The sequence below is a fragment of the Centropristis striata genome, chromosome 13, assembly GCF_030273125.1.
Source record: "Centropristis striata isolate RG_2023a ecotype Rhode Island chromosome 13, C.striata_1.0, whole genome shotgun sequence".
In the NCBI taxonomy this organism is placed as follows: Eukaryota; Metazoa; Chordata; class Actinopteri; order Perciformes; family Serranidae; genus Centropristis; species Centropristis striata.
Window position 1 is genome coordinate 22607845 of NC_081529.1, and position 20964 is coordinate 22628808.

The following is a 20964-nucleotide window of genomic DNA, read 5'->3' on the forward strand; positions in this document are numbered from 1 at the left end:
GTTGATACTTGACCTTTCTGTTGACCTCATCTCCACCCTTCACCACCTAGGAGTATCTGGCTCTGCCCTCTCTCTACTCAAGTCCTATCTCAAGGACCGCATCTTCCGTGTGACTTGGAAGAGTTCTGTGTCAGAATCCTGTCCACTCACCAATGGGGTCCCTCAAGGCTCTGTCTTTGGTCCGCTCCTTTCTCATTTTACACAAATTCGGTCTGCTCTCTCATCCACTTGCATGGCTTGTCCTATCACAGCTATGCCGACGACACCCAGCTAATCGTTTCGCTTCCCCAGTCTGAAACACAGACAGCAACACATATCTACATTTACATTTAGTCATTTAGCGGACGCTTTTATCCAAAGCAACTTACAGGAAAAAAGGGGAACAATCAAGGTATAGTGCAATAAGAGCCATTAGTGCAGCAATAAGTGCTAGTGAGGATTCTTTTAGGAGTAGAGTTGGTGCTAGGAGAGAAGGTCCTCTCTGAATAGCTGAGTCTTCAGGAGGTTTTTAAAGGTAGAGAGGGATGCCCCTGCTCTGGTAGGAACTGGTAGTGGTTCCACCAACGAGGAACAACAAACACGAAGAGTTTGGATTGCCTTGGACCAACGGTTGGCAGAGCCAGGCACCATTGATTGGAAGAGCTCAGCGGTGGTGAGGTAGCGTATGCCTGAATCAGGGCGTTCAGGCAGGTGGGTGCAGTACCGGAATGAATTTGATGCGGGTCGCAACAGGTAGCCAGTGGAGCTGGATGAGTAGCAGTGGGACATGAGACCTTTTTGGCTGGTTGTAGACCAGACGTGCCGCCGAGTTCTGGATCATCTGAAGCGGTTTTACTGTACAGTCTATCTCTGCATGTCTGACCAACATCTCCCAGTGGATATCCTCACACCACCTCAAACTTAACCTGGGAGAGACTGAGCTGCTCTACTTTACCTCCGAGGGAAAACTGTCCAGAACACAGTGGCCCTCATTTATCAAACGAGCATACGTCAGAAAGTGAGCGTAAAGTGGGCGTAAGATTATTTCTACGCAAGCCTCGGCATTTATCAATATGGACGTGAGCTGAGGGTACGATCAGATCTCATGTCTGCTCTCGTGCTGCCCGAATAGAAACATTTCCAATCAGCGCTGCCACACGCTCCTCTGACTAGGACATCATTCTTAGTAAATGTAAAGAGGTGAATAATATATCTCCATCATAATAATAGCAATAATCGGATATTATATAGATTATTAGGCTTTATATCACAATGTAATTACTCAAACCTCGCTGGGAGTTTAATGGTCCGCTACTCTGCTGACAGCACCACTGATTTCCTTCCTTTTCACTTTTTATGCTGCCAAACAAAACTAGTTTGTTGTGTTGCAGCTGTTGGACGTCAGTTTCACTTTCTGACTGAGAAATTCCTCTTCTTTTTGTATTAAAACTTACTTTAAAACATTGTTTACCTCCTTCAACCAAAAAGCTGAAAACTTCTAAGTCCGTGCTCCAAATGTAAAATATTCAGTGAACTTGTTTGAGTTTATAACTATAAGTACTTTTATTTCATAAACCTCCGTCGCTGCGTATTTCTTTAATATGTCTATATTGCCCCTATTGTTAATTGTAATGGTGCACTTTGCTAATAAATGTGAGTTTAGAGGGTGAAAAAATCTTCTTTTTGGCCGTATTGCGCCCTTCGGTGTCGTAAACTCTGAAGGCGAGCCATCTGAATCGGGTATATATTAGGGCGTGGTATTTAAATTACGCATGTTTCGAGCCGCTACATTTATCAACAGCCGACCATTTTTACACTGTGGTTGGCGAGACACGATCGTTTGATAAATCACACGTGGACCCTGTCGTAAGAAGAAATATACACTCAGATCTGCGCTCGTTATACGCTCGCTTGATAAATGAGGGCCAGTGTCTCCACCGAGACCTCTAAAAACCTTGGTGTGACTCTCGACAACCAACCGTCTCTCACTGAAAAACATCATCGCTACCACCAGATCCTGCAGATTCTTGCTACAGAACATCAGGAGAATCCCCCCGTTTCTCACCAAGAAGGCAGCTCAGGTCCTGGCCATCTCACGCCTGGACTACTGCAACTCCCTCATGGCAGGTCTGTCTGCCAAAGCCATCCAACCTCTGCAGCTCATCCAGAATGCAGCTGCTTGATTGGTCTTCAATCACCACCACTCCTCCCTCTACTGGTTACCAGTGGGTGATATGCTTCAAGACTCTAGCTCTGGTGTATTCCGCTGCTAATAGTTCAGGCCAAGCTTACATCCAGGATCTGGTCAAACCCTACTATCCTGCCCGTCCTCTCCGCTCTGCATCAGCCAAACAGCTGGAGACTCCCACCCTATGAGGGTCAACTCGCCTCAAAACCTCTTCCAGACTTTACTCTGTCCTGGCACCCAAATAGTCGAATGAGCTTCCCTCCGACATCAGGACAGCCTAGACATCTTCCACCGCAGGCTGGAGACCTACCTCTTCAACAATACCTCGGTTAAGTTATGGCCGCCTATCTAAAGTTCTGTTCTTACTTGGTTCCTGTGGTCTGAGGATAGAACCAGGTTGAATCACTTATTGTAAGTCGCTTTGGACAAAAGCGCCAAATGATATGTAATGTAATGTGTCTTACAGAGGTGAACAAATCCATACAGCAGAATGTCACAATATTATATCGATTCATGGCCAACAAGTATCCATATTTTCACCGTTTTTTATGACCCTGGTATCATATAAACTATAAGATGTCAGGAATCTATAGGCTCCATGTGGTCAGGATATCATGTTGGGAATTTGTGGAAATAACACAAAGTTAGGCTAAAGGTTTTTTTTTTTTTTTTTTACCATTTTTTAAAATGCTTTTCTTTTTTTAAATATTTTTTACATTTAATCGAAAGTTTTACTGTTAGAAAAAACGTTAATCTGCCTTCAGAAAAAAGTAGAGTTACCAGAAAAAAAAGTAGAATTACCAGAAAAAAGTAAAATTTCCTAGCCTTGCTAACACCAGACTATTCTCAAATGAGGTCTTGTCTGGCAATGAGCAATGGATTTCTCCGTAGAGAAGGTGTGGTTTACGATCCTCCAGAGCCGTTTATTGGACGCTTAGAATGTCTATCAAAAGCGTCTGTAGGTAGCTCTTAGCCAATCAGATCAGTTATACCAGATGACGTAGTAGAGCAACAGAAATGGATGTTTGTTGTGTGTGTGTCTGTGAGAGAGTGTTTGCTGCTTTGCTCCTCCAGTTCTCGCTTTCTGCAAGATTATTTATTTTCACGCTTTATTCCCCCTCATGTCATTCAGCCACACACATTGATTTTATGGGCAATAAACAAGCTGCTGCGGGTCTCTCGGCGGCTCCGATGTCCCCCGGCTCGGAGCGAGATCACCCGCGGTGACCGGCGGTCTCGCCGGCTCGGCGCTACGAGGCGGCGAGACCGCCGGTGAGGCGCTAATCACCGGCGCTACCGGTGATCTGGCTACGAGCCGGGGGACAGCGGAGCCGCCGAGAGACATTTCACCTTTCAACTTTCGCTCTAAACTATTTAAAACACCATCTACAGCTAAAGAGAGTTTCGCGTCTGCAGCAGCCATGTTGGATCCGGAAAACTACAAGCTTCCAAGTGCCGAGTAGTACGCGTCATCGTCTTGCCGTCCCTCCCCGCTCTGTGATTGGATCCCTAAAACAGGGCTAAGAAACCTCCCTGGTTGCCAGACCCTTTCGCAGTTCGAAATTAAATTCGAGCGCGCAAGGCAGTCTGGGTATACCCAGGCTAAAAATTTCCAGGAATAAAGGCAAAATTAAAAAAAAAAAAAAAGTAAAATTTCCAGAAAGAAAGTACAATTGCCAGAAAAAAAAGTAACATTTCCAGAAAAAATTTATAATTTCCAGATAAAAAGTAAAAATTACCAGAAAAAATTTAGAAATTGTGCGTCAGGATATGGTGTGGGTAAGTTGTGGAAATAACGGTGCAGATTCGTCTGTTTTTCTGTTTGATTCAGAAACATTTTTAGAAGTTAAGCTTGTTGTTTGTGAAAGTTTGATAAAATGCTGCAGTTGTTGTCGTCCATAAATGTTTGATATCAGTTCAGTTTAGTTTGACTGAATACTTTGTTGGTCAGTCTGTGGGTTTGACTCTAATTGTGGACAAATAAAAAGACAGAAGTGAGACGAATAGACTGATAATTTTTTGTGTTTGTGTCTCTGCAGCAATCGAGCAGAGCATTGAGCAGGAGGAGGGGCTCAACAGATCATCAGCGGACCTCAGGATCCGCAAGACACAGGTGAGAAGGACAGAAACACTCAGATACACACAGAGACACTCAGAGACACTCAGATACACTCAGAGACACACAGAGACACACAGAGACACTCAGAGACACACAGAGACACTCAGAGACACTCAGAGACACTCAGAGACACACAGAGACACTCAGAGACACACAAAGACACACAGAGACACAGAGACAGAGAGATACACTCAGAGAGACACAGAGAGAGACAGAGACACTCAGATACACACAGAGACACTCAGAGACACTCAGAGACACACAGATACACACAGAGACACTCAGATACACACAGAGACACTCAGAGACACTCAACGACACACAGATACACACAGAGACACTCAGAGACACTCAGATACACACAGAGACACCCAGAGACACCCAGAGACACACAGAGACAATCAGATACACACAGAGACACACAGATACACTCAGAGACACACGGAGACACACAGAGACACACAGAGACACTCAGAGACACACAGAGACACTCAGAGACACTCAGAGACACACAGAGACACACAGAGACACTCAACGACACACAGATACACACAGAGACACACAGAGACACACAGAAACAATCAGATACACACAGAGACACACAGATACACTCAGAGACACACAGAGACACTCGGCGAGACACAGAGACAGACAGAGACACTGGAAAAAGAACATTTAAAAATATAAGAATAATCTGATAATAATATCTCATAACTAAAATAAATCTAAAATAATATATCATAACTAAAATAAATCAGATTTTCAAAATGAATAAAAATAGAAATAATAAATTATGTGATTGTATTATATTATAATCTTGATTCGTTTTTGATATTTTTAATTATTTATTTACTTTTCATTGCAAAAAACAATCTGATAATAGTCTTCTTATTCTTAATTAATTTCCATTAAAATAAATAAAATAACATTAAATTAAAAATGGAAACAAAGTAAAACAATAACGGACTTCAATTTATTTTTAACCTTTTTCTTTATATATATATATACCTATTTCTTTAGTGTATATATATATATATATATATATATATATATATAAATTAATATTATATCACTGAAGATGACTTAAAAAAAACCTTAAAAATATCAGAATTGAAATATTTTTGGTTATTTGAAATAGAATATAAACTATTATTATTATTATTATTATTATTATTATTATTATTATTATTATTATTATACTGCAGTGTTTTGCTCCCTGCAGCCTCCTGGTGGCCGACAGTAGAACTGCATCAGCTGCAGCTTACACAACACAGTTATTTATTTATAAAAACATTAAGAGATATAAAATATAAATCTATGAAGGACTTGATAAATTAGTTAATGTGCCATTAAATGCACCAAAATAATATGAAAAATTAATATTGACATTAAATATAATATCGAAAATGTGAAATAAATTAACATTTAAGGTTTTATTTGCTTCAGTATTTAATAACTTTGAATTAAATAATCATTTAATGGCTTATTTGTTTTACACTATTTTATTCTTATTAGTATATATGTAATTGTATGTATTTATTTATAGATTTCCTTCATTCATTTTCATATTTATTTTTGTAAATGTGATGGTATAGTAATTTATTTGTTGAGTCATTTATAAATATATTTATAAATAAATGACTATAAATAAATTAATATGCCATTAAATCTAACTAAAATAATATTAAAAATAAATATAGGCATTAACTATAATTGAGAAAATGTGAAACAAATTAATATTTTTGGTTCTATTTGCTCCTTAATTATTTAACTTTGAATTAAATTCATTTTCAAAAATATTAAAAACTTAATGTATTTATGTAGGTGTATGTATTTATTTAAACATTTCTTTTATTCGTTTTCAATTAATTTTAATGACTACATTTTTAAAATTTGATTATAGAAATAAAAGAAATGTAATTTAATCTACAAATTAAATTATATTAAAAATAAATAAGATAATAAATAAATTGATAATACACAATATTGATTGTGATATATCTAACAAAAATAATATTAAAAACTAATGTTGGCATAGAAAATGTGAAATAAACTAACATTTTAGGTTTTATTTGCTTCGGTATTTAATTACTTTGAATGATATCATTTTTATTTCAGTTAATGGCTTATTTATTTAACACTTTTTAATTTATATATATGTAAATGTATGTATTTGTTAAAATATTTATTTTATTCATTTTCAATTCATTTTAATTCTAAAAAAATTTTAAATTTAATTATAGACTAAAATAAATGTCATTAAATCTACTAAAAATAATATCAAAAATAAATAAGGGAATTAATAAATTGATAAATTGTGATAAAGATGAGACATTTATTAACTTTCTTTTACATTTTAAACTATATGTATTTATCATTGCAGTTATGTTGTATTTATTCATATTCATTTCAAATTTCATTTTTTTGTTAATAGTTTCAGTAATGATCTGAACCTCGTGTTTCCTACAGCACTCGACACTGTCACGTAAGTTTGTGGAGGTGATGACTGAGTACAACACCACGCAGTCCAAGTACCGCGACCGCTGCAAGGACCGCATCCAGAGACAGCTGGAGATCAGTGAGTCCCACACGCAGCATACAGCACATTTGATATCTGATTATTAATACGTTCATACCTGAGTTATCTCCTGACAGGAAGAGTTCTCAGTCCTGCACTGCCTTTTTGCAGCAGCTCAGCAGCTTTTAATTATTTTGATGGAATTTTTTTCAATCATGAGCAGAAACACTCCATGTTCCCGCTCCATAATTCTGCATTGTTTCAATTGAAAATAGAACAAAATTATATATCTCAGCCTAAAGTCACATGAACAGAAACAGTGACGGGTAACCAGCAGTTCATTTGTCAGTTTAGTTTCACTGTGGGCGACTTGTGATACTTAACATAACATGTGACAATTAATGTACTATGTGACATGTAATATACCATGTGACAATTAATGTACTATGTGACATGTAACATACCATGTGACACATGAAAAGTAACGTTCCATATTACATGTATCAAACCATGTGACACATGACGTACCATGTGGCGTACCATGTGGCGTACCATGTGACGTACCATGTGACGTACCATCTGACGTACCAAGGCTGCATGCCAAAGCCCTTATTTCGCACTTGCGCCGTTCACTTGCGTCTTAGTCCCGCCCACCGGGGATGCCTGGAGAGACGCAAGTGAGGGAAGCGAGGAGAGGGGAAACGATTTAAGAGACATGAGACGTCCTTCCCTCCGGAGCGTCACGTGAAGCGACGTCCGTTTCTAATGACGGCGGCAGCAGATCACAGCTGGATCAGCTGTCAGTCGCTTTAACAGCTGGAGACATGCACTAATAATAATAATAATAATAATAATAATAATAAGTGTTTTCTCTGTTTAACAAACACCTGCACATGAATAACAACCTCCGTGGTGTATTTATACTGTGAACTGTGTCCAGCTCAGGGGCACGGGAATGTCTTTATATAATTTATTAATTATTATTTGCTGCTGTATTAGGACAACTATAAGGGCCAAGTATGAAAAAAAAATACGGACCCGGGGGAGGGGGGTAATACTGGTCCATGCCTCACTGGGTCCGTCCGGTGCCACACACATACACACACAGACACACACACACTTCAAAAAGATGAATAAAGATTCCATAAACCCGGCTCCATGGCACGCGTAAAGACGCATCACATGAGGATGACCGTGAGGAATGAAGGCTGGGAACAATAAACCTGCTGCTGTGAAAAAAGTTTAGACGAACGTTACACTGTAACTGTCAACAAGAAGCAGAGGAGGTCTGAAAGAGAGACAGCGCTCCGTGTGAACGCGAGGAGGAGGGGAGCGTCAGTCGGATCACTCTGATAAAACACCGTAAACAGAGCGAGTGATGGAAAAGAAGAGACATCCCGCAGGTAGAAAGGAATGAAATGTGGTGATGTCGTAACATCACCTCATGTTATCTGTTTTTAATCATGCCATGGTGGCTGGGTCCCTCTCCCCTGGGTTCCTATTTATTTATTTATTTCGTATATTGCCCTAATACGCCGTCGTAGTAGACGATCCTGGTGATAAATTAATTATTTAATATACCAGAACATGATTGTGTCCGCTGAACACCGGCCAATATTTTATTAGGTTAGATGATGAAGGTAAAATGTAAATTATGTCACTCAGTAATGATCAGCCTCGCGTGGTACTGATGAAAATGACAAACAATGTAAAAGTGTTTCTTGCTGACAGACAGACTCTCAGACTCTCTACTGTTTTTTTTTTTTTACTTTAATAATATCCATAATAAATCTGTACGGTGGAAAAAACAGATCACGAAAAGGAAAAAAAGGAAAAAGGAAAATAACTTCTAGAGCGATCTTTCTCTTAATTTATTATAAATGTAGAAATATGTTTGTGGTGTTTTTGTTGTTCAGAGTCACAATAAAACAGATTTTAATTACATGGTGAATCATATAAATAAAATATAAAACTTGTGGTGACACACTTTAGTTTAATCTGTGATCTGTCTTCACTCCGGTATCAAACTACAGCGATGTTGCGATGTATAACATCAGTCCGATCAGCTGCTGCGTCTATTCAACGAGTCAGGGGGCGGGGCCACCGCTAAAAGACTTCCGCATAGGATTCTCTCGTGTATCCTCGCTTGTGCCTCCTCCGATATGCCTCCTCTATCCTCTATCCTCTATCCTCCGATCACAAATAAGAGCTTTGGGACGGTCTTAAAGATGGCGCCCGCGAAAGAACTTCCGGTTCAAGCGAGGATAGAGGATAGAGGAGGTGAACATTAAGAGCTTTGGCATGCAGCTCATGTGTCGTACCATGTGGCACACCATGTGACGCACCATGTGGTGCTCCATGTGGCCTACCAGGTGACGGACCATGTGGCGTACCAGGTGACGGACCATGTGACCAGTTATGCTGCAGGTGTTCTCTAACCGTTCTCTCTCTGTGTTCTGTCTGCAGCTGGGAGAACCACCACCAATGAAGAACTAGAGGACATGTTGGAGAGTGGCAAGCTGGCCATCTTCACCGATGATGTAAGCACTGCACCTGAGCCCGGCTGCCCCGGGTCACTTTTACCTGTGCCATTCTGCTTCTCTCAATGATTGTTTTGTCTGGGATGCAGAATCGCCACCAGGTGCGCTGAGACATCAGGTGAACACGGCCATTGCCACATGGCATGTAGCGATAGGAGGATGCACTGGGAAGAGCTTTTATTTTGATGGATTCACCTCATTCACTCTTTCAAATTAAAAGCTCAATGTGCATGCGCCTCTGCCTCTGGCCAAAGATGAGCGACCTGACGGTCGTGATCTGTAACTTAACACGGAGCTGAAAACCAAAAACTTTCACTCTGAGCTCCTCTGGTTGAAGCCACACCCACCTGTGATGTCACAGGGTGCCAACAGGTACAGGTGTCCTTCAGCCAGTGGAGGTCAGACCGCCGGTTTACAGCTGGTGTTAAGTTACTCTGCGAGAAGGTAAGTTAGTCAGACATTGCACCAGGGAGGAGAAACTGGAGGTCAAAGGTCAACCCCACGTTACACAGCTTTCTCACTCATCTCAAAATTATTATTATGACTTGTGACCTCATTAAAGTTTTTAAATTAATTACTACTGTATATATTTTAATGTAGGATATCTGCAGGGCATAATCTACACCTGTACACTGAAACAGATTTAAAGTGATAAACATGCAGGAGAATATGTATTGTGTGTTTCAAACAGTGGTTACAGCAGCAAACCTACATCCAGAATCCTTCTTCAAGCTTGTCATTCTGCTCTTTCTTATTTATTGCTTTCCAAAACCTCTTATTTGCCTTTTTTATGGTGGTTAAAGCAACATGTTGCTGTTCAGTGGCTTCTGTTGTAAATATGAACATCTGCACAGCTGCAGAGAGAAAGTAACTTTCTTAAATGTTCTTCTGAGAAAGTATCTTCAGCTCTGTGTTAGCCTGCAGAGAAACATCTTTCTGTTCTGATGGACCTCACCATCTGATCAGGAGCCACAGTCTGCTGGTTCTGCTTCAGGTCCTGTAACTGGGTCGGATCACGTTCACAGTGAATGGAACCGCTCTAGAGACCCTCACAGGAGGTCTGGGACCGGACCAGGTCAGACTGGAGTATTCACAAAAGACCAAACCAACCGGAACAAGGACTTAACCAGCCGAGTTCCACTGAAACGGACTAAACTTTGGGTTGTGAAAGCGCTCTAAGCTTTTAAAACCTTTTCTGGATTCCACTTTGCTTAACCTGGCCATCTAAAAACATCCTGCTCAAACTGTGAAACAACTTCTCCCCATACAAGAAACAAGTTGCCCACAACATGACTGAGTTATATCATACTGTTTCTTGATGTTTTGCTTCTTACAGAACTTCTAGCAGCAATTCAAACATTCAAATTTAAGTGTTTTTTAGAATAACAAAGGAATTAGAATATGCATGCTGCTCACCTCTCATACGGCAGGTCACCTGAAGGTCAGAGAAGCATCTACCTGATAGTTTATGGATCAGATAATACTTTCATCTTTTGTTACAATATCCGATTCAGTGATTTTGGCTGATATAGGTCTGATGCCAATACTAAATATCACATCAACACATCTAGTTATGATCAAAAACAACTTTGCAACAGCCAAACATCAAGCAAGTGCAGCAACACAAAACATAACAAGCCTTTTGTCAGACGGCCTCTTGCTCGGTCACTCTCCGTAGAGGCTGCTGAACCTGGTTCTGTCGCCCCGTTCAGGCCCCCCCAAAGCTTAAAAACTCTTTATCCCAGCAGTCTAAAGCTCCTGTGTTAGCGGTGTAAACACCAACACTCCCCCTGGCAGAACGGCTAACTGAGCTAACTTTACTTTAGCAAAGTTGAGCTTTCTGTCCATCAGGAAACTCCGTAAATCCCAAAAAGTGTTGAGGTGAAGCCACCGGAGGACATCAGAGGACACCACAAAACATAATGCAGTTCCACCAAAATCAGTGACTGCACCTCAAAAACCAATGGACAAAAAATGACAAAAAATAACTAGAATTAAGCAAATACATCTTTGAAACAAGTAAAATTATCTGCCAGTGCAGTTAGATTTTTCTTTGTAAGAATTCTTAAAATAAGTAAAAATATCTAGGCACTGGAAAAAACAATGATGTCTTAAAATAAGACCAGGAATACCAATTTTGCTTGAAAAGCACAACTGTAGTAACATTAAAATAAGCCAGCAATACTTGAAACTAGCATGTTTTTTTCCTCATTTCAGTATCTGTGGGTAGACACTGGTAGCCTGGCTAATGCCAGACTATATCACAAATGATGATAATCTGGACACCACCAATTCATTTTTCTGTAGAGGTGTGGTTTACGATCCTCCAGAGCTCTTTATTGGGCGCTACGAATGTCTATCAAAATCGTCTGTACATAGCTCTTAGCCAATCGTATCAGTTATACCAGATGACATATATAGAGCGACATAAATTGATGTTTATATAGCCAGACTAGCCCATCTCTACTTTGAGACTAAGATGCTCAATTCTGCTTCTGCAACGTTTTTCTGCAACATGTTCTGACTCTGGCTGCTCACAGTCTACCAGCAGTGTTGGTGTGTCTGTGTGTGTCTGTGAGAGAGTGTTGCTTGCTGCTTTGCTTCTCCAGTTCTCGCTTTCTGCAAGATTATTTATTTTTACGCCTTATTTCCCCCTCATGTCATTCAGCCACACACCTCCACTGATTTTATGGTCAATAGACAAGCTGCTGCGGGTATCTCGGCAGCTCCACTGTCCCCCGGCTCGTAGCGAGATCACCGGCGTTACAACAGCGATCGGTGGCGGGGCTAGTTGGTAGATTAGGCTTTTACCAAATCCTGTCGGAAGCAAGGCTAAAACATCCTTTTTCGTGGTGAAACAGGAGTGTAAAGTCAAACGTTGTTCTTCTTTTAAAATAAACTTTGGCTCTAAACTATCTAGAACACTGTCTACAGCTAGATCGAAAGAGAGCTTTGCATCTGCTGCAGCCATGTTGGATCTGTAAGAAAACTACAAAACTGCAAGCTTCCATCTGTCGAGTAGTACGTGTCATTGTCTTGCCGTCCCTCCCCGTTCTGTGATTGGATCCCTAAAATAGGGCTAAGAAAGGGCCTAAGGCCTCGTTCAGACTGCCAGCCAAAATCCGATTTTTAGCCCATCCAGATTGGAACTGGATGGCTCTTTTGAAGTCTGAACAGTCACAAATCACATGAAATCCAATTTTTGCAGACCGGATCGAAACCACCTTTGGAAGGTAGTTTCAAATCGCATTTGGACAGATGCGTCTCAGTCTGAACCGCTCCAAACACTCAGATCGGTTTTGACTGTCCGTGACGTCACTCTACAAGGCAAGCGCAGCGCGGGCAGCGCGGAGACAAGGTGTCCATCGGCAGCCGCGCCCGACTCATGCGGGCCCAATGGGGTCTTCCATCCACCCGGTTTCTCCCCTGGTGCATCTGAGATATTCTTCACCTCTACTGGACAGTGATAAGGCCAATATACTGAGGTGACCTGCCTCCATCATGTTTGTTGTTGTTCTTGTCGCTGTCGCAATTATATGACGTCTGACGCCGTTACTACGTCAGGCGCTCTGACGCCGTTACTACAGCAACCTGTCAGATCAGTCAAAAATGTGGCCCAGTCTGAACAGAGCCATATCCGGTTTGGACACTTGCTAAAAACAGTGTGGACAGTCAGCCCTAAAAATCGGATTTGAGTAGGAATCTGATTTGAAACAGATTCGCCTGCAGTCTGAATGCAGCCTTAGTTGCCAGACTGCATGCAGGTTCGAAATGAAATCGAGCCTGCAAGGCAGTATGGGTATACCCAGGCTAAGACACTGGTATGTAGAAAATGCTTTTGAAATAGCATTCAAACTAAATGCAACTAAAACTCTCAATTGGAACCAATATTTTGCGGTAACAACTCACCATATTCAACAGCTGAATTGATTAAATGTCAGTCCTTAAAAGAAATCTTTAAACAAGACTGAAATCCCTGCGAAGAGGGGTTATTCACTCAATTCTGTTGCAAAATAACTTTTTTAGGTTTTATCAACTATACAAGACAAAATGACACATGTTCTTAAAATAGGCACAAATCTATTGTCAGTTGGTAAATTATACTCAAAACAAGATAATTAAGATACTATTGCTAGATATAAGAAGAAAATACTTGGTAAGCTTAATGTATTTTGCAGTGTGAGCTGGCTGTGTGTTAGAGGTAGTTAGCAGTTCGTACCCACCTACCAAAGTTATGTAGTGTGAAACAGGTGTGAAGGGCGATGAGTGGGGATAACAGCGATGTCAGCGTAGAATCACAATTATTCTGAAGCTGTTCTTAGGTAGATTGATAATGTTGCTTTAAAGGGTCAAACTCAATATGTCCTGCAACGACTTCCCACAAGTCCAAGGGCATCTTCCCAGTTGTGTTTTCACTTAAAACAATTGCAGATAAATAATGATTGTGTTAAAACCAGACTTCTCCTGCAGATCAAAATGGACTCTCAGATGACCAAGCAGGCTCTGAACGAGATCGAGACCCGACACACCGAGATCATCAAGCTGGAAAACAGCATCCGCGAGCTGCATGACATGTTTGTCGACATGGCCATGCTGGTGGAGAGCCAGGTAAGAGACATGGTAACAGAAAGTGACGAGACGGACCAAGCTTCGCATATTGAACTTTTTGATGTGTGTATCTTTGTGTGTTTAGGGAGAGATGATTGACAGAATTGAGTACAACGTGGAACACTCAGTCGACTACGTGGAGCGAGCCGTATCCGATACCAAGAAGGCCGTCAAATACCAGAGCCAGGCTCGCAAGGTAACAAGTTTATTAGAAAAACGTTGTCCATTTTAGCTGGAAGACAACGTCGCCTTCCAAACACCAACCTTTGTTCCTGTCCTGTCGCACTGCAGAAGAAGATCATGATCATCATCTGCTGCGTCATCCTGGGCGTGGTCCTGGCGTCAACCATCGGCGGCACGCTGGGCTTCTGAGACGCTCCGCCACCTGCCGCTGTGACAACCGACACCGACCGACCGTCCGACCGCCAGCAGAGAAAAGAAACACCGACGACAACAACAACATAAAAACTTGAAACACAAATGCAAGACAGATTACCAATCAGCTAGGAAGAGATAACAATCCAATCACAGATAAGAGGAAACACCATGGGGTTGGGTGGGGTTCAAAAAACAAAGACAAAAAAAAAAACAATAAAAAAACGCCATCACATTATAGCTGACTTAATTACATAACATATATAAAAGAAGGTACAAATAAACCTACTATTTATTACAGATGTACATGTAAATGTATGAACATATGAAGCAACACATGGGTTAGCTACCTGTAAAAAATTATGACCTATAATATGACATTTACTTGTTTGTTTGTTTGTTTTGCCTTTTTTTTTCTTATTTTTTAAAAGTTTCTTTCGTTTTTCGGGAGTCTCCGAGGACAGCGATGGTGACTGCTGCTGGGTGGGAGTTCTACGGGACGAGCATTCCAGAACCAACCTTTTAATCTTTGTTAGGTTCTTTACATTTATTTCCCGGTAGAGGTTCTGGCACTGAGCACGTTCTGGAATGTCAGAGTTCTTCACGAAAGAGCTCGGCTCTCCAAGTTAACTGTGAGAAAGAAAAATAATTTTTCGGTTCCGTCAGAACTTTCTGGAGCTCTAGAACTCTGTGCTGCATTGTGGCACCAAGGGTTCTCAGAGCAGAGTGAGGTTCCGGAATGCTGTTGGTGATGCCACAGTGTTCCAGAATGCTGTCGGTGATGCCGCAGTGTTCCGGAATGCTGTCCCGCAGGACGAGCACCCGCTGGTTTTTGATAGAACCAACTTTGTCCCCTTGTTTCCGGGAGGGAGGGGCCGTTGGCTCGGCCGCCTCTTTAGTCCACCTCTCATTGGTTGTTCACTCCTGTCATTCACCTCAGTCAGCCCATTAAATTAGCTTAGACTGGCAAAGCCCAACCTGCCACGTGTCATTTTTAAATGAGGAAAGAGCGTGACACGCTGTCCACCAAACAGTTTCCACAGCCAGCCGATCGGTTTGTGCCGGAGTGTGTGGCGGGTGTCACTGCGACATGGCAGGTTTCAGCCTCCCCTTCTTGTGACATCTATCCAGCCAAAGAGCAGTGGGAGGGAGGGCCTCTGGTTTCCTGCTGAATTTAATTCGGAAACGTGACATTTGACTGACAGGTGAAGGGTGGGAAGGAAGGGGGGTAGGAGGAGGAGGGTTTAACGAGGGTGGGAGGAGACGGACGGTCAATCTATGCAGTTTAGAAATGAGGAAGACGACTCATCTCGCCTCCCCCGCCCATGGCAGCCAATGAGGCTTGCCGTAACGCCGCTCATCGGCGTCATCGCTGTAGAAACATGCCGGGGGCCATCTCCAAGCTGTCACAGCTGTTCTTCCGGAAGATTCTAAAAATGAAGAGAACACATTAAAAAGTAAAGAAGAAAAATAACATAAAACATAAAACTAACAAACAAGCTAGAAAACAAACGAGACGGACAGAAAACGTAGAAATCTGTGAAGATGCTGGCGTGCCCTGGTCACCTGAGTGTCGTGATTTTATCTTCTTTTTGTTTCGTAATGGGGAACGTTTGTTGCTTCGTTGTTCCGTGGTGCTGCTGTTTTAGTGCGTGCGTGACGTGTCCCGTGACGTATCGGCCTGACATCATTTAGCGGTTACCGTTTAGTCCGTATGGTTTGATGCATTCGCCTGTTTCCTCCCTGCATCCCTCCATCTCCTGCCTGAGTGTGATCACACCATTTAAATGCCTGAGTTGCACAGGTGCTACTGATCAGGAGAGGCTTTTCCTATTGGTGGATTTTCTCTGTGGAAGGTGGAACATGTGACGCACACACATTCACATTCATTCATTCATAACACGGCACATGCATGAACACTTCATATTAACACACAGTCACACTGGAAACTCCCCTGAACGTGCATACCTTCCCACGTTACATATCAAGCCAGTGTAAGACTGGGTCGCTTAGCATGCTGTAGCATTAGCTTGTGTTCTGTGTAGGTCGTGTAGCTGCTGCTTGTTGGAGAGTAATCACAACTTATTCTGGTCTTTTTTAATGTTTAAGACTTTTTCTGTGTGTCCAGATCAGTGTCGGGGTGAGAAATACCACAAGGAAGTCTTGACCCTGGCAAAAGAAGTTTGACCAATTAATCCCGACAGCTTTTTAATCAGCGTCTTCATCAGCAGTGCACTTGGAATTTTTTAAAAAGGCTACTTGGTACAATTATTTTGTCAAACTCGGACAATTTCAGCAAGTAAAGTATTTTCAATCTGTGCTTTGACAAATAAAATGCTGACCTCGACACTGGTCCGGAGTGGGATGACACTCGCGTGTTACGTGTGTGTGTGTTGTAGAAGCATGTTCTGTTTCGTTACTGTTCACGGTGTTCGTGTTGAGAAGTAGCACAGACATGAGTGTCGCCCCAAACTGGACACACGGCGCGTCTCGAAGCTCCAGCTCAGTGCGGCGACTCCGGCTCGTCAATTTTCGGGGTCTGTGATACGGAGGATCGTCGTGTTTGGGCTCTGTGATACGGAAACTCGTCGTGTTCAGGCTCTGTGATACGGAGACTCATCATGTTCGGGCTCTGTGATTCGGAGACTTGGCGGCACCCGTTGAGGCCTGCGCCGCTGGACAATCCCGCACCGTTACGATCACTGTCGGGGCGACGAACACCACCTGAAACTCCACTAGATCAGTCTACTACACTTGGTGTCAAAGCAATAAAGTCAGTTTGTTATAGTTAAGTTTTATTTGGCCGTGTCTCTGCCCCTGGTGTGGCTGCAGAATGGACAGAGTTTAAACTTGGATGGACATTAAATCTATTCAAGAGATGCACAGCTGTGCTCAGTAAATATCTGGGTGTTTAATAAAAAAAAGCCACTTTGCAGCTCCATTGCTCTGGATGGCTTCGCTCTGACAAGAAGCTAACGTTTTTTCACAAGTATTTTTAGCGAACGATCTAACGTGGCTAACAATATCCAGGACACGTTAGCGGCTCTGTCTCAGCGCAGACACAGGGACGCCATCACTGCTTCGTTGTGTGTTTTCTTGGGCGTTGTAGTAGTTAGCGCTGTTAGCTGTAGATGTCTGTGATGCTGTGTCATTAGATGCTAGATGAAATAAAGAACAAGGACTTTTAGCTTCAGGCTGGAGAAGAGTGGAGGGAAGTGGGAGCTTTTATTTTATTCTTTGACTTCCCAAAACCAAAACCGTTTTCACCAAAGCTTTGCCAACACCACCAGCCCCTCCAGGCAGCAAAACCCAATAGATGTTTGTTCAGATTGTCAGTAGATTTAGAATAAATTAGCACTTTTCTCTGCTGTTGTGTTGTTCATGGCTACATTCTGTCTTGATTCGTGGTTTTTAGACTGTAGTGCAGACACTGAATCTCTCCACAAAATGGATTAAATATCAAACAATATTTCCAGCCGTAAACGTGTTCCTGGTGTCTCTGGACTCTCGGAGCTCGGTCCACAAACTAAACTGACTTGCTTGTTGATTTTTGTTCAGATACATTTGACCTCCACCAATCACAGCGCTTCGTTCATCACCATAACCTTTAGTTCGGTTACATGTTCTCGTGGTTGTTGAGGTGACGTCACGGTCGTCGCGGCAGCCTTGCGATGGTGGATGAGAATCAGCGATGTGAGGATACCGTTGTAGCACCAGCCAGCTTGTTGACACTGATGTTGTGTGTGTGTGTGTGTGTGTGTGTGCGTGTGCGTGTATTTTCTGTATAATTCCTGTCTGGCAGCCATCCATCAGGCCCCGCCGCCATCCTCTCGGGAGACAAAACACAGACAAACGTTGACAAACGAAACCACTGAGACAATTTAAACGACTCTGTTTGGTTGAGGACGTGTGTCAGCATGTTTCGTCCCCTGTCCTTTTGTCTTCCCTCTTCCTGTTTGTGTCGTAATTGTTTGTACGAAAAGACGACGTCGAGAATCGGGAGTCTGCCCTTCCCCTCCCTGCAGACCTGCCCATCCCATTGTGTGTAATGATGATAGTAATAATAATAATAAAAAAGGCATGCAAAAGCGTTGTGGAGTTTGCATGATGGTGTTTTTTGTGCCCCACCCCGACCTGCCCTCCATGTCGTGCACTTTACCGCCCATCGGACCGACCTGGCTTTTTGTTTCTAAAAGTGAAACATGTTGGCGTTAGCTACACCAACACATGCTTTGTTTGTAACTGTATTTTTACGCAGGTTGATGTTTAAATGTGAACCTGTGAAAGCCCCCCCCCCCCCCCCCCCCCCCCCCCCCCGTGTGGGGACACACACACACACACACACACATACACACACATACACAGGTCCTCAATTCGTCCTCACCAACATTAATAATTGTTCTAAGTATGAAACGGCCATTGTGTGTGTGCAGCATGCCTCCCTTCCTCTTCAGTGAAACAAGACTGGTGCGGAAATGCGTGTGTGTGTGTGTTCGGAGCAGCACAAGTTTGTTTTGATGTGCGAGTCGTCCGGTTGATTGGGTTGCAGCCGTTTGATGAATTTGCTTTTCTGAAGCTTGTGACAGACGATGAGATATGTTTACGGACGCCATGATCACTGTTTTTATGATTATATTTATTGAAATTCAAACCAAAGCGTTTTCTGCCCTCCCCTCATGTGTTCTCAAAATGTTCACCGCTAATATCAAAGAGCACAACGCGAGTCAAGTTTACACTGAGATGTTCGTCACATACGAAAAACACGAAGAATACGATATATTCTAGGAAAACATCAAACGCTAGCGTAGCTATAAAGAGAAGCGCCGCCCCCTGCCCGCCGCCACTCACTCTGCATGTTGGTCTGTCTGCCAATCAAACCCCACAGAGTTATATCATGCCACAACGATGATGTCCCCTCCACGCCCCGCCCCTGTCCTCTCCACCCGTAGATGTTAGTTTTTGGTCTGATTAGTGAAAAAAAGAAAAAGACACATAATCATCCGTTATATTAGCATACGTACGCTTCTCCTCACCTCGAGGCATTTACGGAGACAACGGTGGTGCTTTCTTACTCTATTTATTAATTGCTGTTATTCTTGTTATTTTGGTGTCATTTTCTGTACAGCTTGTTTTTATCAGTTTGTGTTCAGCGGCAGGACCAGAGCCGCCTGCAGGTTCGGAGGGTCAACAACAGAAAAACAACCAGCAGGTGGATTATGAAGCTGCGAGCTGATGATGCTTTGTTGAAATCGTCCTCGTGGACTTCAGTGTCACTGCTCGACTTTTATTTGCTGCTGGACTCGTTTTCCCAGCTGCACGTAGAACAAACAAACCCCACGGTCAACGAAAGGTTCAGAGGAAAAGCTTGGCAGCTCGCTTCAGAGATGTTCCTGCTTTAGATTTAAAGATGAAAGAAACAACCGGATTGCATGATTTTCAAATATCGTTTCTCTAACATTAGTGTGCATATACGTGCAGTCGAGATAACGGGAGTTTTACTGCAACACCCTGAGCCTGCAGGCAGCTCCGTCCTGTGTGTGAGAGAGGGCTGCAGCCTGGTCAACTCATATAAGCAAGAATATATATATAAATCTTAAACCAACATACTGCGTTTCTATACCTGTGTGCTCGAGGCTCTGGAGCCATGAACGCTTCTATCGGCTGTGTACAGTTTTTGTCAGAGCGGGGTGCAGAAAGCAGGAGAAAATCATCCAGAGAGAGTTTGGGTGCGACGCCGAGACTCCAAAGATTGACTTACCGTTAGCCGTTAGCCATTAGCCTGCTGTGGCGTGTTGATCAACGCGGCCGCCACAGCTTCTGCAGATTAACTTCAGTTTGAATCAGCAGCACGACGAGTCTGTCGTAAAGCTTTTTTTTTCTTTTGTTCCTCCGTTGTCGGACGATTAAACTCTTCTCTACGATGATTTTTGTCTTCCTGAAACATTTTCAAAAACCAAAACCTGTCCGGCGCTCTGCTCCTGACCATGAGATAATTTGTTTGTTTGTTTGTTTATTGTGGCTTCAGATATTAACTGTTGTTTTCTGAAGATGATTTCTTTGACGCTCCGCCCATTTGTCTTTCTGCTCGCTGTATCGTACAAGACAGTATTTCGGTTTGAATCAGTGTTTTTCCCTCATGGGAGGGGTGGGAGGAGTCAGGGGAGGGGCATGAACATAGGCCACACCCACATGGTCTCTGCCATAGCAAGTAGGAAAGACACTTAATAACATTGTTATTATCATTATTATTGTTATTATTATTATTATTATTATTATTATAACCATAAATGACAAATAAAAATGCAGTAAAACATTTGCAAAAACCCAGAGGGAGAACGAACGGCTTCACACAAAATGATCAGACATTTAAAAAAGGGAGGTTATAATAGCAATGATTTAAAGAAGTACAAAAGGAGTTATGTTATCATAAATAATAGTAGTAATATTGAATATTGAATGCTCGCAATTTTGTCAAACTGAAACTGGATTCTTTGTGTTATGTAATTATTGTAAATATCTTCAAAGAGAGAAAAAATGACTTGCATGTCTATGTATAAATCTACTGAGATATCTATTCCTGTCAGAGTTGGCGCGGGTTCGATCTCTGTCCTCCTTCGCTGCGTTCACTCCTCCCACA

General features: G+C 42.2%; 1 protein-coding gene across 1 annotated transcript in view; it reads left to right on the forward strand.

Annotated features, from left to right (window-relative positions):
* Positions 1-18614, forward strand: part of stx1b (syntaxin 1B) — a 57982-nt gene extending 39368 nt beyond the window's left edge. The window contains exons 5-10 of the mRNA XM_059348823.1: positions 4207-4280; positions 6756-6864; positions 9271-9344; positions 13815-13952; positions 14038-14148; positions 14244-18614. Coding sequence (XP_059204806.1) covers positions 4207-4280; positions 6756-6864; positions 9271-9344; positions 13815-13952; positions 14038-14148; positions 14244-14324 — 587 coding nt within the window. The 3' untranslated portion in view covers positions 14325-18614. The remainder of the gene's footprint in view (positions 1-4206; positions 4281-6755; positions 6865-9270; positions 9345-13814; positions 13953-14037; positions 14149-14243) is intronic.
* The last annotated feature ends 2350 nt before the right edge of the window (positions 18615-20964 follow it).